This window comes from Dendrobates tinctorius, unplaced genomic scaffold, assembly GCF_039654945.1.
Source record: "Dendrobates tinctorius isolate UK_male_01 unplaced genomic scaffold, ASM3965494v1 ptg000201l, whole genome shotgun sequence".
In the NCBI taxonomy this organism is placed as follows: Eukaryota; Metazoa; Chordata; class Amphibia; order Anura; family Dendrobatidae; genus Dendrobates; species Dendrobates tinctorius.
The window spans coordinates 9,975,851-10,000,431 of record NW_027361868.1 but is presented as its reverse complement, the minus strand read 5'-3'; the positions used below and the strand labels follow the sequence as shown (position 1 = coordinate 10,000,431).

At 43.6% G+C, this 24,581-nt stretch overlaps 1 protein-coding gene across 5 annotated transcripts in view; it reads right to left on the bottom strand.

Moving 5' to 3' along the window:
* The window catches only part of HHAT (hedgehog acyltransferase), a 355,681-nt gene that overhangs the window by 139,597 nt on the left and 191,503 nt on the right, over positions 1–24,581 (bottom strand). For 4 of the 5 annotated variants that reach the window (XM_073553400.1, XM_073553397.1, XM_073553396.1 and 1 more), the window contains exons 10-11: positions 23,854–24,055; positions 9,847–9,991 (exon numbers count right to left, since the gene is read on the bottom strand). In XM_073553400.1, the coding sequence (XP_073409501.1) occupies positions 9,847–9,991; positions 23,854–24,055 (347 nt within the window). Of the gene's footprint in view, positions 1–7,533; positions 7,940–9,846; positions 9,992–23,853; positions 24,056–24,581 lie in introns of those variants that run through there. The other variant, XM_073553399.1, reaches the window with a different exon arrangement.

The following is a 24,581-nucleotide window of genomic DNA, read 5'->3' as shown; positions in this document are numbered from 1 at the left end:
CAACCTCACTCACATACCATGTCTGGCACACGTGCTCAATTTGGTCGTGTAGAGCTTTCTGAGGGACTATCCGGATCTTGATGCACTGCTGCACAAGGTTCGCCTAGAGTGTGCTCACTTGCGGCGTTCCAGCAGGGCAAGATCGCGCATTGAATCTCTGCAACGCCGATTCCGCCTGCCAGAACATCGCATCATATGTGACCTCCCCACCAGGTGGAATTCAACGTTACATATGTTGGAGCAGTTGTGTGAGCAGCAGGCAGCAGTAATGGAGTACCAGCTGCATCAGGCGCAAACAAGTCGCACTGTGCGCCGGACACACTTCACCACCACTGAGTGGGCCACTATGAGGGACATCTGCCAAGTTTTGCGTGCCTTCGATGACTCCACGCGGATGGCCAGTGCAGATGATGCACTAATCAGCATGACTGTCCCCCTCATCTGTCTGCTTCAAAAAACCTTACAAGCACTAAGTGAGGAGGTTTTTGAAGAGGTCGAGGATGAGCAGTCAGAAATGCCATCTGCTTCTGGCAAGTCTGCGCAACGTGCTTCCACACAAAGGCCCAGGCAGGGGACACTTAGTGAGGAGGATGACGAGGAGTCAATGGAGGAGGAGGAACACATCTCTCCAGAGGAGGGAGGTACACAAGGCTCTAGTAGTCAGTGTGTACAGCGAGGGTGGGGTGATGCTGAGCAGGCAGAGATGCTGCCTCAAGCTGGGGACAGCGTTTCCGGTCCAGTTGGCAGTCTGCAGCACATGGTTGATTTCATGCTGCAGTGCTTGTTAAATGACCGCCGCATCGCCAACATTCTCCACACGGCTGATTATTGGGTGTACACCCTCCTAGATCCTCGCTACCGGGACAACTTACAAAGCCTCAAACCACAGTTGAACCGGGAGCGAAAAATGCGGGAGTACCAAGAAACACTTGTGCAGGCCATCATGTTCTCCATTCCCCCCGCAAGTGTTGCTGGTAGTGCTTTTCAAAGCAGCCATGTGGGTAGAGGCAGTGGAGGAAGCTCTGCACAAAGAGGTAGCAGAGGCAGTGCCGCAGGACAAGGCAAGGCCAGTATGGCCCGAATGTGGAAAAGTTTTGTGGGATCGCCACAAACGGCTACACCATCACAGACGGCTCCAGTCAGGAGGAGGCAACGTTTCCGTCAGATGGTGACAGACTACTTGTCTTGCCCTGTTAGTGTTCTCCCAGACGGCTCTTCCCCGTTCAAGTATTGGGTCTCTAAGCTGGATACATGGCCAGAGCTTAGCCAGTATGCATTGGAGGTGCTGGCTTGCCCTGCTGCCAGTGTATTATCGGAACGTGTCTTTAGTGCTGCAGGTGGTGTGGTAACAGACCGTCGCACGCGACTATCGACCGATAATGTTGACCGGCTTACTTTTCTGAAAATGAACAAGGCCTGGATCTCACCTGAATTTGCCAGTCCTCTTCCAGAATAAATAATTGGCTGGCAACAGGATCCAGGTCTCCTGTTGTGTTCATGTTTCTATGACCTGAACTTTATTTCCTGGGCTACAGCAACGCCCGTTGTTGCTCAGAAGTGCTGTCCACACAGACAAAACACTCGCTCATGTGTAAGTGGGGTTCGGTAACGTCAGCTGATCCCCTGTTGTGTGTATGGCAAAGTGTCCTGCTCCCTCCACAGTCAAACAACCTCAGATTTACACCTGGCTCCAAGTAGGCCTCGGCCTACTACCTGATTTTCCCTGGGCTCCGACACCGCCAGTTGGTGCTCAGAAGTGCTGTCCGCACAGACAAAACACTCGCTCATGTGTAAGTGGGGTTCGGTAACGTCAGCTGATCCCCTGCTGTGTGGAGGGCAAAGTGTCCTGCTCTCTCCAAAGTCAAAATACCTCAGCTTTACACCTGGCTCCTAGTAGGCCTCGGCCTGCACCCTGATTGTCCCTGGGCTCCAGCAACGCTAGTTGGTGCTCGGAAGTGCTGTCCACACAGAAAAAAACACTTGTTCATGTGAAAGTGGGGGTCAGTAACGTCAGCTGATCCCCTGCTGTGTGGAGGGCAAAGTGTCCTGATCTCTCCAAAGTCAAAATACCTCAGCTTTACACCTGGCTCCTAGTAGGCCTCGGCCTGCACCGATTGTCCCTGGGCTCCAACAACGCTAGTTGGTGCTCGGAAGTGCTGTCCACACAGAAAAAAACACTTTTTCATGTGAAAGTGGGGGTCAGTAACGTCAGCTGATCCCCTGCTGTGTGGAGGGCAAACTGCTGCTGCCTCCAAATTGTAACTATTTCAGATTTAAACATTCTCTGGTTTGGCCTCTGTCTCCACTCTGTCTCTAGTATTTCCCCTGACCTCCAACACCGCCAGTTCCTGCTCACAGTTGCCGTCCACGCATTCCACACGTGTTCCTGGGGTTCTGTAACGTCAGCAGATCCCCCAATGTGTGTTCGCCACTGTCTCCTGCGCTGTCCACCTTCCCACTGCAAGCGGTGGAAATGTGGACAGAGCAGGAGACAGTGGCAGACACACATCAGGGGCTCTGCCGACATTACAGAACCCCAGTAACCCAGGAACACGTGTGGATTGGGTAGACGGCTGCTGTACGCATAAACTGGCGGTGTTGGTGGTCATGTGAAATCCTGGAAACAGAGTGGAGACAGATGCCTAATTGGAGCACGTTGACAGTCTGTTGTAGCCTACAAACAATCAAAAACTGGCAACAAGTAGGCCTCGGCCTGCACCCTGATTGTCCCTGGGCTCCAACAACGCCAGTTGGTGCTCGGCAGTGTCTTTGGCATGGGTACTCCCTGTTGCCCAGCCTGGTTCCAGCACGCCAGCTGTTTCCGGGTAGTGTCAAGGTCACTATGCCACCAATCCGTTGTCCTGTCGTCTTGCGGCCGGGTTAGCCGACTCTACGGTGCCTGCAGTTTAGGTGACTCCTATGTGGGCTGCGGGAACTGGCACTGAAGGCTGGATCTGTAGTGCCAATGGGACATGGACCCCCTGTAGGACTGTGGGTTTCGGTAACTGCGGCCGGCTTGCGGCCTGGCTACTTTGCTTTGAATGGGTACCTTCTGCTACCCACCCGGGTTCCAGCACTGTCTGCTGGTTCTCGCCAGAGCCTTTGGCCTAGGTGCCTCCATCTCGGTATCCCAAGTCCAGCAACGTCAGCTGGTCCTTGGTAGTGCTTTTTAGCACAGGTACCTCCTGCCTAGTAACCGTGGTCCAGCACCGTCAGCTGTTCCTCAGTAGTGCCATTGGCTCTTGTAGCTTTTGCTACCCATCAGGGCTCCAGCACCGTCAGCTGGTTCTCGGCAGTGTCTTTGGCACGGGTACTCCCTGTTGCCCAGCCTGTTTTCAGCACGCCTGCTGTTTCCGGGTAGTGTCAAGGTCACTATGCCACCAATCCGTTGTCATGTCGTCATGCGGCCGGGTTAGCCGACTCTACGGTGCCTGCAGTTTAGGTGACTCCTATGTGGGCTGCGGGAACTGGCACTGAAGGCTGGATCCGTAGTGCCAATGGGACATGGACCCCCTGTAGGACTGTGGGTTTCGGTAACTGCGGCCGGCTTGCGGCCTGGCTACTTTGCTTTGAATGGGTACCTTCTGCTACCCACCCGGGTTCCAGCACTGTCTGCTGGTTCTCGCCAGAGCCTTTGGCCTAGGTGCCTCCATCTCGGTATCCGAGGTCCAGCACCGTCAGCTGGTCCTTGGTAGTGCTTTTTAGCGCAGGTACCTTCTGCTTAGTAACCGTGGTCCAGCACCGTCAGTTGGTCCTCGGTAGTGCCATTGGCTCTTGTTCCTTCTGCTACCCATCCGGGTGCCAGCACTGTCTGCTGGTTCTCGCCACAGCCTTTGGCCTAGGTGCCTCCATCTCGGTATCCGAGGTCCAGCACCGTCAGCTGGTCCTTGGTAGTGTTTTTTAGTACAGGTACCGTGGTCCAGCACCGTCAGTTGGTCCTCGGTAGTGCCATTGGCTCTTGTTCCTTCTGCTACCCATCCGGGTGCCAGCACTGTCTGCTGGTTCTCGCCACAGCCTTTGGCCTAGGTGCCTCCATCTCGGTATTCGAGGTCCAGCACTGTCAGCTGGTCCTTGGTAGTGCTTTTTAGCACAGGTACTTTCTGCTTAGTAACCGTGGTCCAGCACCGTCAGTTGGTCCTCGGTAGTGCCATTGGCTCTTGTTCCTTCTGCTACCCATCCGGGTGCCAGCACTGTCTGCTGGTTCTCGCTAGAGCCTTTGGCCTAGGTGCCTCCATCTCGGTATCCAAGGTCCAGCACCGTCAGCTGGTCCTTGGTAGTGCTTTTTAGCACAGGTACCTTCTGCTTAGTAACCGTGGTCCAGCACCGTCAGTTGGTCCTCGGTAGTGCCATTGGCCGTTGTTCCTTCTGCTACCCATCTGGGTGCCAGCACTGTCTGCTGGTTCTCGCCAGTTTCTCAGCCTTCTTGTACCTTCTGCTACATTTCCAAGATCAAGCTTTTTGAAATTGTCTTTGGTAATCCTTATTGATCTCCATGACGACGACCCTGTTGACGACGACCCTGAAGACCACACCAAAGAAGACCAGAAATATGACCCTAAATAATAAGACCAAGAGGACAAAGAACATGAAGACAACCACCAAGATACAGAACAAAAGACAGAAGAACAAGAAGCAGAAGAAGCAAAAGCACAAGAACAGAAAGCAGAAAAACATTAAGCATAAGACTTAAAATCAGCATAGAAGAAATCAAAATTATAAGCAGAAGAAGACTAAGCAGTAAATGGGGGTGAGTCCATTGCTCCTCGTGGTGCCCCTGGAAAATGCCTGCTGCTGCAGGCCAAACTGAACGCGGACAAATCCTGTTGTAAATCTTTAGTGACAGGCAGAACGTAAGGTGTAATCTTATAACTTTTATAGATAAGTACTACAGGAATGCCTGTCACCATAAGAAAATGAAGACAAAGAAGAATAGGAAGAAGATGAAGAAATAGCATATGAAAATTAATAAGGCTAGTTTCACACTAGCGTTTATGAGCTCAGCGACGGTCTGCGCACGGCCGCCGCTAAGCCCTGCCCCCTGCCGCGCCCCGCCGGCAGCTCCGCCCACCGGCGCATGACGCTGCATGCGCCCTGCGTCCCCTATCTTTATCACAGGAGGCGCAGGCCGTGCGCAGTATGCATTTGGCGGCGCATGCGTCCTTTTGACGGTGCGCCGACCTGCGCCAAACGCAACCTGCTGCAGTTTGGTTGCGTCGGCGCACCGTCAAAAAGGCGCATGCGCCGCCAAACGCATACTGCGCACGGCCTGCGCCCCCTGTGATAAAGATAGGGGACGCAGGGCGCATGCAGCGTCATGCGCCGGTGGGCGGAGCTACTGGCGGGGGCGCGGCAGGGGTGGGGCTTAGCGGCGGCCGTGCGCAGGCCGTCGCTGCGCTCATAAATGCTAGTGTGAAACTAGCCTAATAGCTGAATAAGAAGAATATGAAGAATGGAAAAAAAAATTAATGGGAAGAAGATGAAGAAGAAGAAGATGAATAAGGTGAAGAAAAAGTTGATGAAAAAAATGCTACTGCTGCGGATCATGAAGGAGAAAGTGTGGGAAAAGTACAAAAGAAGGTGAAGAGCATGAAAGTTGTGAAACATACATATCTGACAAAATATAAAAAAGGTTAACATAGTCAATATCTTTTTAACTCCGAACGTCTTGAAAAAAAAAAATTGGAATTAATGCTATGCCATGTGATTTGAATAAACCACTATGCCTTTAATGTCTCCTCCACCTCCCACAATACATTCTACATGATTCTTATTTGTTTTCAATTATGTAGAATTAGCCAACAAGGAAATAAAGGGCTTTTTTAAATTCCGATACCGGAAGTCCCATTGACTTGAATGGGACTTCCGGTATCGGAATCGGCGATACCCGATATTTTTTTCGTATCGGGCGATACCATCTGATACGATATTTTTGGGTATCGAACGGTATCGCTCAACACTAGTCATAACTGGTACAGAAAAAGAATACGGTCATTATTGCCTTGCCTAAGAATAAAGGATTGGACATGCTGAAATTCAATATGTCTGACCTTCTTTCTTCCAATATTATCTGTTGAGGGAGAGGAGCGTTGACCAGTCTACGGAACGTGACAGCCAACATTGTTCTTATGTGTTCGGCCTACTTTAAGATGATGGGGTTGCTCCAGAAATATAGACCACATTTCCACTCACAACTTGTGGACAAGTTTGATGCTTTTAAGCTGTTTTTCAAAGGCAGACAATTTTTAAAAAAAAATCATGGACAAGCCCTTTTAAGTAAATTCATAAATGCTTTGGTCTTGGAGACGGAAGGCTTAACGCTTAAATTCTGCAAGAGAAACGGAGAAACAAAGCCAATGTAAGGGGGTAAAATGGGATTAGATGCTAGTTGGATAATATGGATAATATGTGCAAAGTCTGGGTTTTTAGCAATTTCCAGGAGAACCTTTCCCATCTGACTGCATTGTGTTATCTGTACAGTTTTTGGAGAAGGGAACAATTTTTTTCAGGAATTGATTTAGGCCCTTTAGTTCCAGTAAAGAGAAATCTTCATTTTTCTCTTGGCTGTATGGGCAAAAATTCCAACAGACACTTCCAAAATTTGGTAGCAATCCTTATAGTTAAAGGCTTAAAGTTAAAATTCCGCGATAGCTAGTCGAGAAAATACCCAATTGTAAGATGTGAATGGATTAAATTTGGTTAATATTATGTGTCAAATATAAGAATGCTTCTAATTTGAAGGGCATTTGTAAATGGTAATGGGGACACTGGAGCAACCGAACAGGGGCTCAAGAGGAAATGGGGCAACATCCACTTTCAAAGCAAGAGGAATCGAGATTTATGATGCGCTACTGGACTGCAAAGTGGCCATATATTGTTCTTGCGCAGGGCCGCTCTTCTGTCTGTGTCCCACCCTCTATATGGTAGCGCTAAATCGATGGCAGGATTACAATGGCTGAAAACAGACGATCAACAAACCACAATAGATGAAGTCACAGCTGACCCTGCTCCCCGCCTTTCACTACGATTTTTGCACATGATTATTAGATGCTTAATACAAACAATAGGGTCAGGGTTTGCTCAATGCTGCTAATGTACGTGTGTTGTTTCCTGAAGCAACAGGAAGTTTAAGTATTAAAAAAGCCTCAGTGGCCGGTGTGAGAATTGCAGGAATTGATAATACATGCTATAGAAGGCCAAGGCAACCAGAAATGTTCTAAAATCAAGTTAAAGGTTCATTTTTTGTGCACTGTAAATGCTGTGCAAAAAACTATCACCTTCCATTTGTCAGCACTGAACATCTAGCTGCCGGCTTGCCGCCCATTCAGCCAATTTTCCTGTAGAATAAGCTGTCTTTTAGAAAAATCAGAATATATTTTAATGATTCTGTTAGGAAAACAAAGTACAAACTAAGCAACGTCTAAAAGTAAGGATGTGTTTGACTCTTTGTTGGAGGCCTCATGAGGTAACATACACAACAGTCTGTTGATCACCACGTGTCCACTCCAGTCAATCACTGGGCTCAGCAGTGACGCATATGTCGATGTCACAGGCCGAGATTAGCTGCAGTGGTCGCGTGTGCTGTAATCGTGATTTTACCGCTGCCTCCTTTCAACAGATATACGGGGCAGCGTCAGGAAGGCACTTTTGGACCTGTGATGGGAGAAAAAGGACTCATTCACACGTCAGTGATTTTTCTCGTGTGGCAAAAAATGGTTAAGATGTTCACCACTGTTACCGGTTAGTGTCATCAGAGTTTGGTCAATGTCAGTTTTTACATCAGCGCTCAGAATTTCATCATTTTTTACTCGGATAAAGAAAAAAAACCTGATGTCAGCTTCTTCAGAAGTGGGCATCTGAGTGTCGTCCGATTTTTTCACGGATCCATAGACTTGCATTGGTGCGAATGATCAAACAAGTCTTTGTGCCTTTGTGTGGATCACTGGGTTTGAGGGGAAAAAAAAAAAAATCGGAAATATGGCCGATCCCATAGACTATCATAGGTAAGAGTGCTATCTATAAAAAATTCAGAAAGCACATGTAGGAAAAAAAACTGAAGTGTGAATGAGCACAACTCTGAGTTCATCATTTTTTTCTAGTGCAAGCCAATGGACTGAAAAAATGAAGACCCTTGTGAATCGCGAATAGCTGTCAGACATGTAAAGAGGCGGATTTTTATAAAACCATGCAGTGGTCTCTCAATTTTTGCCAGAGCTGTGTATATATATATATATATATATATATATATATATATATATATATACACACACACACACACACACACACACACTCACTGAAACATTCAGTAGTTCAGAAATTCTTCTGTAGCCAATGCCTTCAGTATGTTTTACAACAATAAGGTTGTGATGGTATTGAGAAAGCTCACTGGATTTACCCATCATGAGATGTTTCTTGTGTGGCACAAGAAATAAAATATTTATTTTTTATAAACATTGTCATATGTTAAAAGAAACAAAAAAAAGAACATTTTATTTAAATACATATATCGCTAAAGCCTCATTTAAACAGTGGCTTTGCTCCATCCATACGAATTTCAAGTGAAAGTTAGAAAGTTATCACCTATCCATGGGACAAGTGACAATTTACTGATCCCTCTAGCTCCCGACCAATCCCAACACTGGCTTCATAAAAACTCTTTAAAGGCTTTGCATACCCTCAGATAATATTTTCTTAATTGTTCATTTATTTCCTAAATGTTGCACCATTTTGTTCCTGCGAAGTGTCTTAAAAGACTTTTATTCAGTGGAGTGATCTGAAAAACTGATATAAATCTTTCGGAGCTCCTGCTCTTGACAGCTCTCCCTCCTTTCAATATTAGAAACAGCAGCAGGGAGGAGGAAGGGGTTGTACACCGATCTCAAGAGTGGAGAGCGAGGAAATCATCTACTGTCTCAGAAAGGGCAGAGAAAACCAGTTGTAAACAAAGAGAAAAGCACCTGAAGGGCAAGCAAGCACATGACAGAAGATGTGCTGAAATATGAGCTAATGAGTACACCAGTAGTAATGATACACATAAACCTCACATCCAGCCTATCTTACTGGGAGAGACACTCCCATAAGAAAAAAATCTAAAACTTGGCCCAGGCTGCAAATTACTCATCAGCTGGTTTAAAAATGAATGAGGGAATTAAGTTTGCAAACTGAAATATATGGTAATTTTATTACCTTAACTAAAGATAAATGAAAAGTTAATAAGCACAGGTTAGAAGCTGTGCTGAAATATAAGCTAATGAGAACACCAGTAGTAAAGATACATACTGTACAAACATCACATCCAGCCTATATTACTTGGAGAGAAACTCCCAAAAGAGAAAAGTCTAAAACTTGGATAAGGTCGCAAATTACTTATCAGCTGGTCTAAAAATGAATGAAAAAATGAAGATTGCTGAGTGAATCTTATTGCAATTATATTAAATAAAGGTGACCCCTTAATATGTTTTAAAAATAATGTTCTTCATGTCAAAGGTACCCAAAGCCTTTAAGAAAATCAAGGTACTTTATATTGGTAAAACTACTCTGAAAACTCTGTTCTACAATTTCTTTTCCAGGTAAGAAAATATAAAAAGTGGTTTCAGCACAACGGGGATTCCCGCTGATATATTTATTGGAAATCTCTTCTGCTGTGACTTTTGTTAGTCTTTATACTTTAACAACTTTACAAAAGTCCTTGCTGAGAAAACGGTTTGTGAAGCCATTAATGGAACTGGTTAGTTAGCCATTTTTTAGTTCTATGTGAGATTTTAAATTTTCTGCAAGGAGAAATCATTGCAGAGAAACGTCTGAATATATAAAAGTTTCAATATAAAATTACATTCATGAGTCACTTACCTTGTAGAAATATTCGCTCAAGGTATATCCTGCCGACCTGCTCCCCTCCGAGGAACACGAGATTGGTTAGAATCAACAGAGCAATGGAAACAGATGCCAGAGCAGCGTGAAGCCGGCGGTACGTCTTTGGTGACAAACACTGATCCTGTTAACACATAAAAAGGAGGATGTAGAATCAGCCGTTAAGTGGAGCTCCAGACATTATGTGTACATAGTATATAGGTGTGATCGGGTCTGTGCAGTGTGGCATGAGGAAAGCAGGGAGAAAGTGAAGAATTGGCTAGAGGGCTGTGCAAAAGGAGGAGTGCAGTTTGATTGAAGCCCTAAACAAAATGCAAGATTAGCATAAACCTCCACCTTTAGCACCATGTCATTGGAGGTCCCAAGTTCTGTAATGGGTAATGTCTTAATATATCTTTATGTCACTTGAAATTTGCATGGATGGAGCAAAGCCATTGTTTAAATTGGGCTTTAGTGATACATGTATTTAAACAAAATTGTCATTTTTTTTGTTTCTTTTAACATATTACAATTTGTATAAAAAAAGAACTTTTATTTCTTGTGCCACACAAGAAACATATCATGATGGGTAAATCCAGTGAGCTGTCTCAATACCTTCACAACCTTATTGTTGTAAAATATACTGAAGGCATTGGCTACAGAAGAATTTCTAAACTACTGAAGGCTCCAGTGAGTATTATATATATATATTGTGACAGAGTCACTGGCATAGTATGTGAAAGGAGATACATGTCACTTCGCATACTGCGGTCACTGATGTAAAACCAGAGTGTTTTTGCCTCCAGCATGCTAAGTGCTGAGAAGGTTATTAGGAAAGTATGTTATGGGCTGGTTTTAGTGGTTGGGTGGAAGTACACCATATCTCCACATGGAGAATCCTGACAGGACCTGTGTGATGTCATGGTCATGTGACCATCACATGGGTGTTAAATACCCGGCCATGAGAGTCAGTGGGTGTTGTGTATTGGGAAAGCAGGAACTCCCACATTGCTCTTGGAGGAGCTAAAGGGCTGTGTGGGATAACTGCAGGTGAACCCTGCAGGGAATGGGCTCATAAGGACTGTGTGTTGCTTGTTTTACCCTTATGCCAGCAAGGCTCTGTTTATTTTGCTGAACCCTGCCAAAGTTTATGTCATCCCCAATAAACAAGCAGGTAATTCTCTACCAGAACGGTTCTAGTGTCTACCTGAGGAAGCAGCTAAGTGTGGCAACCGCTCCCAATATACATACACCGTATATCTATCTATCTTTAATATATATAGACAAATAGGAACAGCACAATGATCACTAGTGGGTGTCAGGCCTCCCAGGCAAAAAAAAAAAAAAGTCCAATACTTGCCCAAAATTAAATAAAGAAGCAAAAATGAAGCCAGCACTCCATATTCTTCAAAGTGAAAACTTGGTAAGATTTATTTAGACCCACATGTCTGGGCTGAATAAATATACATACATAAAACAACATATATGAATACACACACGCACACACATAAATATATATTGCAATTTTCACACTGTGGGGCATTTGAAACTAACTTCCTGTGATTTCAGAAAACAACACATGTACATTAGCCACAATGAACAGACCTCGACCCTATCATTTATAATCAAGTGTCCAATGAGAGTGTGTAAAGGTTATTGTTAAGGGAGGGGGAGTAGGTCAGCTGTGATATCACTTATTGGTGGATCCTGTGTTATCAGCTGTGTATGCAGGTGTTACCCGGTCATTGTAATACTGCCTCTGATGATAATGAACCTGATGAAAACCCATCCTGAAAGAACAGGATATATAACATTTAAGAAAATCCCAGTGGACAGTGTAAAAAATTGCAAGATCATTAACCTGCATTTTTTTAAACATTGTGATATTAACAAAAAGTAAAAACATTGATAAAAAAAATACATACAAAAATAAAAAAGTGATTTAAACAAGAGGTAATTAATTTTTTGATGATGGCTTGGCTTTAAAGAATAAAATGTAGATCTTTGCAGGCACCAGCAGAGCGAGCGTTGGACCTTACGGAATAGCAGGGGCGAACTAACGTCTCATGAGCCATGGTGCTAATGTTTAGCCTGTGCTTTTGTAGCTAGTGCCCAGGGCAGTCAGCGGACATGGGCATGCAGGTGTAGGACAGTAAAGAGGTTAATGCCTTTATTCCTAGTCGTCTATGGCGATGCACGGGGAAATATCTGTATCTGTCATGGTCTACGGCAATGACGGGGTTAAAGTTACTACATCTGAACGGCTAACAGAGAAAAGGAGTCCCTGGAGCATGTTAATAATGTCAGTATTCTTGATGGTCTAGGGCAGTTAGTTGGTAAGCTATAAGTTTTAAGATCACTGGTCACCATCAAATGACCTATTACTTAAATGAGGTTTTTATTTTAAATGTATTTAACAAAAACATATTCAAGGATTCACATCCCTACATCCACTAGGTCTAATATTAGACTCCTACTCCATGTTCTTCAGATAGTCATCAGCAGATCCTATTTGTTTGCATATACAGCAGGTGAAATAAGTATTGAACACATCACCAAATTTGTAAGTATACAGTCGGGGGAAATAAGTATTTGATCCCGTGCTGATTTTGTAAGTTTGCCCACTGACAAAGACATGAACAGTCTAGACTTATACAGCGTCTTACTTATGGATTTGTAGCTCATTCCAGCTTTGTGCAGGTCTATGGTCTTGTCCCCGACATCCTTATCAAGCTCTTTGGTCTTGCCCATGTTGTAGAGGTTAGAATCTGACTGATTTAAAGGGAATCTGTCACCCTTTTTTGGCCTTTCATCTGCCGGCATAGACATCGGGGGCTTATCTACAGCATTCTGTAATGCTGTAGATAAGTCCCCGATGTAACCTGAAAGAGAAGAAAAACATGTTATATTATACTCACCGAGGAGGGCGGTCCGGTCCGATGAGTGTTACCGTCCCGTCCGGCGCCTCCCTTCTTCATGCGATGACGTCCTCTTCTCCCGTCCTGTAATGGCTCCGGCGCAGGCGCACTGCTCTGCCCTGTTGAGGGCAGAGCAGAGTCCTGCAGTGCGCAGGCGTCGGGAGAGGTCTGGCGCCTGTGCACTGCAGAATTCTGCTCTGCCCTCAACAGGGCAGAGCAATGCGCCTGCGCCGGAGCCATTTCAGGACGGGAGAAGAGGACGTCAGCGCATGAAGAAGGGAGGCGCTGGACCGGACCACAACACCCATCGGACCGGACCGCCCACCCCGGTGAGTATAATATAACGTGTTTTTCTTCTCTTTCAGGTTACATCGGAGGCTTATCTACATCACTACAGAATGCTGTAGATAAGCCCCCGATGTCTATGCTGGCAGATGAAAGGCCAAAAAAAGGGTGACAGATTCCCTTTAATTGAGTCTGTGGACAGGAGTCTTTTATAAAGGTGACTCTGTAAGACAGCTGTCTTTAATGCAGGTAACGAATTGATTAGGAGCGTCTAACTGGTCTGTAGGAACCAGAACTCTTAATGGTTGGTAGGGGATCAAATACTTATTTCTCACTGCAAAATGTAAATAAATTGATATAATTTATACAATGTGATTTTCTGGATTTTTTTTTTGATATTCTATCTCTCAATGTTAAAATGAACCTACCGTTAAAATTACAGACTGTTCATGTCTTTGTCAGTGGGCAAACTTACAAAATCAGCAAGGGATCAAATACTTATTTCCCCCACTGCATATATTTCTAAGCATTCTCTCCCACTTGCGATTAAAATTCGACAAATGCAATCCAATTAAAAATATGGACCATGTGAGTGCCGTCCAATTTTTGCACATCCATATGCTTGAAAACCCGACATCTCAGCAGCCGCATACAGTAAAATCACAGCGCCGATAGATGCTACTGTACAGGCGCGGTTGGCGCCATCTTAGTGGAGACAATTTTTTTTTCTCTAGCAAGATGGCCTGAGCAGTAGCAGCTATCGCAAGACGTGCCGCATGTGAGTGTCTGTGGGTGATCCGTAAGCGACTGTGGATGCATAGTGGACATGGGATTTCTAGAACTCCCATCCACTATGCTGTAACAGCTGGCCGCTGCGGGATTGACGCTGCATAAATACATAGCGTCAAAACTGCAGCAGTTCCTGATCGTAGGCACGTACCCTAAGGGTGTGTGCAAAAGCTGCGGATTTTGCTGTGGATCCGCAGCGTTTCTGGCCCTGCGGGTCGGCAGCAGAATCTGCTGCGTTGTACAGTACCATTTTACTCTATGTAAAATGGAAACCGCTGTGCATATGCTGCGGAATTTTCCACGCGGTTTTGCTGCGGCTTCAAATCCGCAAAAAGAAATGACATGTCACTTCTTTTCTGCGGATTCCGCTGCGGTTTACCATCTCCTCCATTGTAGAGGTGATAAACCGCAGCCTAATCCGCAGGTAAACCGCAGGTCTTTTACAAAATCCGCAGCACCTAAAAACTACGTGTGCACATACCCTAAGGAGTGTAACTATAGGGTCTGATTCATTACGCAGTCTGTCATTCATTCTACTCTTTTTGGCTAGTTTTTAGTGTTGTTCATTTGCTCCTAATTCTTTTAATTTGCACCAAGTCGGTTTTACATGTGTCTGTCAGCTTTTTTTTTTTATGTTCGCCAGTTAAGAGTTTCCAGGCTGTTTTCACCCAATTCATCATTTTGTAACTTTTTGAAAAATCACAACATTTTTTGGGAAATGTCCTCCAGTCCCCATGGAAATGATATCATGCTTGCCAAAATAACTTTTGTGAAATTATTGGCACATTTTGTAAAATGTGTGACTTTTTTTTTTTTTTTTTTTAGCTAAAAAGTTGCAAAAAAGAGGTTGAAAGACGAGAATAAAGATGATTTTGACATTGTGCTAAATTCATGAACGTGCGCCAAGCATTTGATGCAAAAAAAACCCAAAAAAAACAGCAACGAATACCACAAAACAAAAAAGAAAAGTGACTTAAAATAAAAAAAGCAAATGATGAATCCTGGCCAGAGTGTACAGACCTATCTGGAAATTTACATTTGGGGGACCAAAGTAGAATTTATGACTCTTGTAGATTCATTTATCCAATTATTACAATTTTTGCCGCTTTTCTAACATTTATAAGAATCCAACAGACAAGGGAAGCTTCTGTTCTCCTTCAGGTAAATCATGAGCTTGTTTATGTGATAATGGTATTCTTTCTTTACTGTTGGTTCTTCATATTTTTGGCTTTGGGCAGTTTTTTTTCTGCTAGAAACTCTAATTGGTTCCTTGAATCGTATTTTTACGCTCTCTGAAGAGTTGTGGAAGCGGCAACCACCTAATGAGGCAGCGAAGCAATTTCATTACTGTAACATAGTAGTCAGGCTAGGACGCCGGCAGTGTATAAAAACTAACAGTGTATCAATATTATCTTCACCTCGATGACCTCAATGTGCAAAGCGCCTCTGCGCTACTTGTGCGCCGTCCTCGTGTCTTATCCGAGCAGCAATTATAAAGTTACACACATCTGACTTGTTTCTTTTATGCTTCACATAAAGAAGGAAGTGAAACTCTTTTTATTGGCACGGTTAAAACGGATATGACACGTGCCAGGAACAAACAACCTCGGGTAGATACTGCTCCTGGGCCACTAGATAACTCAGCTTTTGAACAACACCTCTATATTAACTATACGAGCATGGCTGAGCGAGTGTGCAAATATTATCCTTTTCTTATCTTGACACTGATTTGGGCTTCGATCACTGTTTATTAATTAGTCACGTCCAGAGAAGATGGCAACCTGTTAGCTAATAAGCTGTAAAATCTCACATTTCCTAGAAATCTCCTGCTGGTTCAGTGTCTACAAAATTGTATCGTAAAACCAAACCAGAACTCCATTTGTAGGCAGCGGTTTAGGGGTTCTTGCCCCTCAGCAGTACAAAGCAATAGTCTGGTTGTCTTGGTAACAGGACTTTAAATGAGGTCTAAGGAGTAAAGTTTCTTATTGGGGAATCTCCCACTTTGGTCTAAGAGGTTTAAGGGGTACAATTTCATCTTAGGGAGTCTCCTACTTTGGTTTAAGAAGTCTAAGGGTTAAAGTTTCTTTTTCAGGAATCTCCTACTTTCATCTAAGAAGTCTAAGGGGTAAAGTTCATCATTTTGGGGAATCTCCTACTTTGGTCTAAGAGGTAAAGTTTCATCTAGGAGAATCTCCTACTTTGGTATAAGAGGTCTAAGGAGTAAAGTTTCTCCTTGGGGAATCTCCTTATTTGGTGTAAGAGGTAAAGGCTCTTCGGGAATCTCCTACTTTGCACCGATGATGGGCAAGAACCATGAAACAGCTGTCTGAAAATGGCGTTCTAAGTAGGACTTTTTTTTTGGCACCCAATGCAATAATAAGAGGTGCAACTTAGCTCAGGTGTCCCAAAAATATTTAACAGGGCTCTTTACTACCATATGTCATGTATAATGCTGGTGTGTTATTACGTAGCAGAATGGCCTTCAGCTTCCCTCAGGCACCAGGATACGAGTGTGACTGCTGCCCAAGCCATCGCAGTACCTGGCTCAATATTTGCTACCCACTAATACCTAAATTTTCCCAAGCATCCAACATCTGGGACTGCTGCCCTGCAAGTTGAGTGTTTTTGTATTCCATACGCTCTTTCTACAGTGGAATATGAAAGATATTGGGAAATTGGGAGGTTGTGCCACTTTGGTTGAGTAAAAAAAAAAGAGAGTACATTTTGGTGAATGTCAAATTTTTGCTAAAGTTTGTGACTCTGTACACGTCTCGCCACTTTTGAAGTGTGGAGAGATAAGTGGTCAGATTTATTGGGAAAAACAGCAGCAAATACGTCAAATCCGTGTCCGCACATAGCAGGCAGACATTTCAGTTTAGTTATTGCTGCTTCACATGTGCCAAATTTATTAGGACGTCTAGGGGGAAAAGTCTTATAGGCCATGCAATCCTTAGCAAAAAGATATGCAAACAGATTATGAAAATAGGATCTCTAGTGATATCTATTGGAGTCAACAATGCCAGTATTCAAAAAGAGCGTTACCATGTGACGTAGGATATTCAGTAAAGCAAAACTAGAAACTCCATTTGTAGACAGCTGTTTCGGGGTTCTTGCCCCTCCTGAGTGCAAAGCAGGTCTTGCAACATAGAGAAATTTTAGCTTCTAAACCTTTGTAAAAGTCATCTCAAATAGCCAATCTCCTATTTTGCACTGATGAGGGGAAACGATACTGAAACAGCAGCCTGCAAATGGGGTTTCTTGTTGTGAGTTCATTTTCCCCTTCACTACTGAGGCCCGAGGAACTCCCTCTTCTGGTAGAGAAAGGTAGTGAGCCTGATTATCAAACACCTGAGGCTGATGATGATGACTGGCTGAGTGGAGTTACTGACTGGATATAAGGCTGCCGACGCCCTTCTGCCCTGCGGGTGATTTCTCTGTGGGATCCTTGGAGACCAGTCTGAATTCCTGCTCCTCTAAAGCTAAGTTTGCTGCTCGGCTTTTTGCATTTGTGCTTTGACTTTGTTTTGCTTTGTTTTTCTGGATTTCTGCCATTCCCTGCTGGGGTGTGCTGAATTCCTTTAGCTCTGTCTTCTGAAAATACCTGAGTGCTGATTTAGTTTTTGAAGCCTAGCTGCTTCAGGGCCTTTTTCATATCAGCTTGTTGGCTTATGTCTTTGATAGGGTTTTGGCAGATTGCAGACAGCAGCCTTCCTGTCCTTTCCTATCTAGGTAGTTTTGGGCCCCGGCTTTGCTCAGTCTATCTTTCTGTCTGTGTTAGTGTTTTCATCTTGCTTCACGTCATTATATGTTGAGGGCTGCCTATTGCGTTGGGGTCTGCTCTGGGGCAGTTTAGATTTCCCCTTTCTTTCTTTAGGCCTATTTAGTTCTCCGGCTGTGATCAAGGGGTCTAGGGCATCGTAGGAACCCCCCACGGCTACTGCTAGTTGTGTTGATAGGTTCAGGGGTCTGCAATCTGATAGTTGCCAACTTCTCTGGTTTTCTGGACTTAGCTTGTATTTCTGTTTTTGCCTCCTACGGTGACTCATTCATAACAGTTTCTGGTTGGGCTTATTATACGAAATCATGTATCAATACTCTAATATGAGTGTTCATTAACTTTTAGGATTGATACCTGCAATAGGTGGCACTAGAAACCCGATTCTTTCCATTTTTGAAGAGGCTATTTGAGTAAATTTATTAGGAGCTGAGAGTCAAAACATCAGTTTGAGACGGCTGTGTCAAAATCATATAGAACACTGGTAGTAATACGTATTACTAATTTATCAATAATTAAAGGGGTTATCATCCATAAAAAATAAACAGTCTGTTTATATATGCAAAAACAGCGTCACCCTTGTCCATGGGTTGTGTATGGTATTGCATTATAACAGTATTGTTTCTCCCCTTCTCAGAATACGGAACAGATGATGCCCAGGAAATGACCTCCTGACGAAACTGCAAGCGACGATGAAACGCGCGTCGAGGTGTTTCATCACAGGTGGCTGTCTCCCATTCCATCATGACTGCAGGTAATGGCCATATTATATTCTTTTGTAGTCTTTGATGGCTTTTGATTAAGGGATCTTTTGTACTTGTATATTTTTTTGCTGATGGTGCTTAGTCTATTCTGTTGAGCGCCACAGCCATTCATACATTTATATGGATGGTATTACATTCAATTATTATCTATGATTATATATCCCTTGTCATTCTAAATAGGCTAGTTGGGTATTTATGCGTTTCATCTTTATACGCATACCTTTATATATTGTATCCTTTGGGGCCATACCTTCTGGGTGCTTCATTGTGTCGTATTGTCCCGACTTTTTGGTATCCTATTTATTATGTTGTTGTTAATTTGAGTTTTTAATCAGATTTAATAAAATATATATTTTTTGTAAATAATTTGATCTTTCTCCTTTATTTGCCTCAATTGGTTTGGATGCCCAGGAAATGTAGAAACAGACATGATCCGACTCTGACAATAATATCTACCAACATGCAGCGAAAAACATTTCTCGAGACCCTTAATCAATACGAAATGTTTGATCTCCAATTTTCACCTTAGAGAGTCCATTTGTAGAGTCGCTTTCCCGCTGCCTTGATATGTCACTCCGCTGCTACAGAAAACAAGTTCAATCTCCTTCATCTGCCACATAGATCTTTAAACCCAGGATGTGAACAAGCAGCATATAAAAATATAAAATGTGACAAGTAGTAAGTACTTTCATCTACTAGGGGAAGGCTGAGTTCATATTCCCGGGAAAACATATTCATATGTGTCCTTAGGTACTTCTTTTGCAAACCAGTTAAGGACTTTAATTTTTCAAGAAAGAAAGATTTGACAGGCTGTGATCCCCATCATAACCACTGGGTCCATATATCTCGGGCGAGGATCGCAAAGCAATGCTCGGACTGGCCATCGGCTCTACCTACTCCAACCTGACAGCTGCACAGAGATAGTAAATGTTATAAAACCTTTAATATGGTAAAATCTGAAATCGATATTTCATTTTTACTTATTTGCAGCAACGGCTTTAAGATTTCGTACGCTTTTTCTACTAGAAACCCTCCATTTAACGCATCATTTCCATTTTAACATCTCCCTTAAGAACTTCAGCAGCTACGCACAGAAAAGTGACTATGTACGATTCACTCCAAAAAGCTTCTCCCATTATTATTGTGGTTTTATAGGACATTTACACTTTTCAGTTAATGAACATTATAACCATTTTATACATAAGCTAAATAAAGAAAAGTCGACTATTTAGGGAACCTCTCACGTTGAACAAAGCCGGTTATCGAGCGGGAAAGCTTAGCAGCTTTACGTAGAGTTGAGCGAAAAAGATTTGCAGCATTCCGAGTCCCTCGGCCATATCGGTAGTCCATAGCCACTGAATCAGAGCACTACAAACCTAGCACCACCTAAGGCATCCCTGGCGCCTCTTCTTAATAGTAGACCGCCACGCGTCCATCGTTCTGCAATACAATGATGTCGTGAGTCAACTATTTAGAAGAGCCGCCAGGGATGTCGCCTGTAGATGGTTTAAAAGGCTCTGGACAGACTACCAATATGGCCGTTGGACCCACGGTCCTACAAATCTTTTTTTTCCAAACTCTATTCAAGGAAAAAGTTTTTTGTAAAACTTTTTCTTTTAGACAAAACATTTTTATTTTAATTTTTTTTTCTCATTTTGGGTTTCAGAAGTCGGTCGTTGTCCTACTCAATATAAACATTTGCCAGGAGTGGGCTCGTGATTTATAACAGTAACGTAACTCAGAATAGTCCAAAAGGTGGAAATAACTATTACGGTGTGTATATTTCTCGGCTTAAGAGGTCTCCTTTTTTTGAAATACAGCTCAAGACCCTTTTTATTCTAACTTTCACACTATGAAGAGTTAAAAAAAATTACACATTATACATTTACTTTATCACTGAAACCAAATATTTACTCTTTTTTTATCTAATCTATTAATTTCTGCGATTGTAGCTTTTCATATTTTATTTTCTGAACATGATTATGTGGGTGTGTAACTTATCTAAGTAGCTAGTGTAACAATGCTCCTCACTTGGGAGCGATCTGAGGTATCACAGGAACTGTTTCTATATAAAGTCAGTCCTCTGCATCTATGCGATGCCGTTTATAATCTTTACTGCATTGAACGCTTCTTTTAGAGTTAGGTACCTATGTTCGGCGGACCCAATATTTTCTTCGGTCACCCCTACCTCAGGGATGTCAGCTTCAGAACATACTACCTCCTCATCTCTCACTATTACACAGAAGGGAATCCTGTCAGGCTTTGGGGTTTATTGAGACTTTTTTAGAGCCACCCCGTCTCTTACCCGAGCAATCGAGGACTCCGCCCCTCTCCCACAAGTCCCAAAAAACACAAAGTCCAAGCCTATGATAATTGGGTGCAATAAATCCTGGACCACACTGACCTCATTGGACTCAGTACCTCGGGATGTCTCATGACCACTTTGGCCACCGGAAAGTCTTTAGCATCCCCATGAATGCAGCAGACACCATCGTCTTCCCAAGAACCAATTGGAGAAGGAGTGTGGCCCTCACGTGGGTCACCAAACTCCCTGAGTCTAGTAGTCCAGTCATTTGCAAACCATTCACTTTTTACATTACAAGCTTGAGGCCCTTCTAAGGGTGGACAGTCCACACTGCAAGCCAGATATTAGTAGAATCAGGTGAGAGGACAATGGGCAGCTATATGACCTTGGTCATGAAATCTCCAGCAAATTACACCCGCGGATGAGACCCCTGGCATGACCTCCATCCCCATGGACCTTGAATGCACATCCCCTTTATGGCCTTTGCCCCCTGATGGGATCCCCAGTATGGAGTAGGTTGCCTCCCCAAGGAACCCCCTAACACCTTTTGACCAGTCTGACCAAGTCCTCTGCGTTCCGAGCATCTCCCTGAGCAACCAAAGTCTGCATCCGGCTCAGAATGTATGAACCAGGGCATTACAATTCGTGCTACCGTCTGCACTGGGGTAGGGAACTCTGGATTAAACAGCTTTTTGACGAGGTGAAGCAGAGCTATTATATGGGAGCGAGGGGGTCTGTCACGGCGATATGCTCAGCAATGGACCTGATGTGCCCTAACAGACTTTGTTAGCCCCAAGCGCGTCAAAATTTCTGTTCTCTTTTTTGCATATTCTTTGCCGTCCTGTAAGACATAAACATAGTAGGCCTTTTGTGGCTCCCACGTTAAATATGGCACCAGGATATCAGCCCACTACTCTTTAAAAATTGGTTAAAAATGCCTCTATGCTTTCTCCTGTAATCATTTTCTGCAAGGTTCTCCTCACCGCCTTCTGGACTGAAAAATCATCAGCTGACCTTGGAGCCGGAGCTGCCGCCGTGCCGTTAACTGCCTCTGTGATTGATTCAATCTGCTGCTGCTGTTATTGGTACTGCTGCTGCTGGAGCTGTTGCATTTACAGCTTATCTGACTCCTATTTTGCCAGCTGTTGCTGCTGCTCCTTCTTGGCTTGCACCAGGTATTTAATCAGGTCCTCCAAGCTGTCTGACATTGCTCTCTGGCTTATATCTGCCCTCACCCACGATAAGCAGCGCCTCTGTAGCAGTCACGCATTCCTTGGGAACTCACTTAGATGCGATCTGAGGTATCACAGGAACCATTTCTATTTAAAGTCCGGCTGGTTTATTTCAATCCTCATAAACCACATCACAAGTAAACTTTAATACAGCCTTTGTTCAGCAAAAAGTAAAACATGAAGCAACAAGTCCATACAATAGTACTGGATAGTCTGCCTGGCTTAGAGTCCAATTTATTAGTCCTTTAGCAAAGGCACTCAATCCAGAAGATCTGCACATCTCCATACCCATAGACAGGTGTGAGACAAACAGGTATCAATTTACAACGTGAACCACACCCAGAGTTGGAGATATGGTGAGCAGCCGTCTCTCCCAACTCAGCAGCAGCTCACTATTTAGCTGCTCACTATCAAGCTGTCATGGCCGATAAACCCCTTTTAGTCCTATATGTGTTAAAGCATTTCTCCAGGTTTATCTCGCCATCCACTAGGTGTCTTACAGCCACCTTACACTAGTAACAGTTATTCAGAGAGGTTTTATAACCGGTATATGGATCACAAGAAACACACTGGAGATGATCGCCAATTTCTCTTGGAGATTTGGGTGCTCACATAACTTTGACCAAGGTTTCAGACCTTAATTAGCCTGTTAGGCTTATTGCTTGTTCACTGTCATCATAAAGAAAGGCCAGGTGATGCAAATTTCCCAGCTTTATAAAAACCCAGCCTCCGCCAACCTTGTGCCAAAAAACAGCAGTCATGGGTTCTTCTAAAGTCTGAAAATGAAAATGGTGGAGGCCCACAAAGCAGCAGAAGGCTATAAGAAGATAGCAAAGCGCTTTAAAGTTGCCCTTTCCTCAGTTCAAAATGTAATTAAGAAATGGCAGTTATCAGGAACAGTGGAGGTCAAGATAAGGTCTGGAAGATCAAGCAAAGTTTCAGTGAGAGCTGCTCGTAGGATTGCTAGAGAGGCAAATCAGAACCCCCGCTAGACTACAAAAGATTTAGCAGACTCTGGAGTTGTAGTACATTGTTCTACTGTTCAGAAAACCTCTCCTACATCTTCACCATCAAATTCAGCATCAAAAGTATGCAAAAGAACATCTAAACAAGCCTGATGCATTTTGGAAACAAGTCCTGTTCACTGAGGAGGTTGAATATAGGACTCTTTGGCCACAATGATCAAAGATATGTGTGGAGAAAAAAGGGCACAGAATTTCAGGAAAAGAACATCTCGCCAACCATTAAGCATGGGGGTGGATACTCTAGGGTTGTGTTGCAGCCAATGGGTGCAGGATGCAAGACAACCCAGGAATCTCACAGAACTGGACGAATATTCCAAGGAAGAATGGATGAAAATCCCTCAAACAAGAATTGAAAGACTCTTGTCTGGCAACGAAAAGCTTTTACAAGCTGTGATACTTGCAAAAGAGGGTGCTACTAGATATTAACCAAGCAGGGTGCACAAACTTGTAAATTGGACAATTTTCCTTTTTGTAATTTTTAAAATGTAAAAAATGACTATATATAATTCCTAAAATACAAAGGACATGTGTCATCTTTAACTTTAGCTCTTATAGAGATCATTTCATCTTCAACTTGCTTAACTGTTCATAATAACAGTAATTTTGACCAGGGGTGCCCAAACTATTACAAGCCACTGTATATATGAAAAAAAACCAAAAACCTGTAGTCCTGTAATTTACACACTTTCAGCTAGACCTTATACTAAACTCATACTCCCTGTTCTGTATAGATGACTTTTCAGCAGTCTCATTATCATCACAGACAGGATTACAATGACTGATAACACCTCTATGTACAGTAGATAACACATGATCTACCATTCCCAATAGGTGATGTCACAGCTCACCTCCTTCCTGTCCTTACGCAATGGCTTTTGTGCTGTGCCATCATCATTAGAGTCTTTCATACTTACGATATTGTCCTGAAGAGCTGGTAGAGAGAGGAGTTTTTTGAATCCATACTCCGCTATGATGCCAATCCAGTTGAGTGCTGCCCAGTACCAGAGATATTCATGGCCTCCGTGCCAGCAACTCACAAAGATAAAGGTGGAAGCCGTGGATAGCAGAATTCCTCCCGGCCCCGAGTGTGAGCCGCCCATTGGGATATAAACGTATCTGCAGAAAAACATCATGTTCAATCATTAGCTGGTATCACAGCTCAGCTGTTCCACAAATACTAAGTTACCGACACTTTCCGCAGCACGCACAACACCAAAAACCATTTCTTACGTACATCATCAAAGCTGTGTCTGAAGGCGGCCAGCGGACTGCTCTTTCAGTAGGTAGCACAACCACTTTGTCTGTGTAACGGCCGTAGTAGAGAAGGAGCCGGCTTATTGGAAAGAGAAGTCAGCCAGCTCCCATCACATCACGCACAGCTGCAATGACATGATTTCTGATTACGGTTTATTTCATATCAATACCTATATAATAAAAATCTCACACTGGCCGCCAAGCTTAATAACAGATTCATACCTCTTGTTCTGCAAAGATTATTTTTCAGCAGTTTCATTATCATCACAAACATATCTGAGTACATGTCTATATATAGTATATCAATTATTCAAAATTTGTGATGTGAAAGCTCACCTCCTCCTTCCCCTCTGATACAGTGACTGATAACACCTCTATATACAGTAGG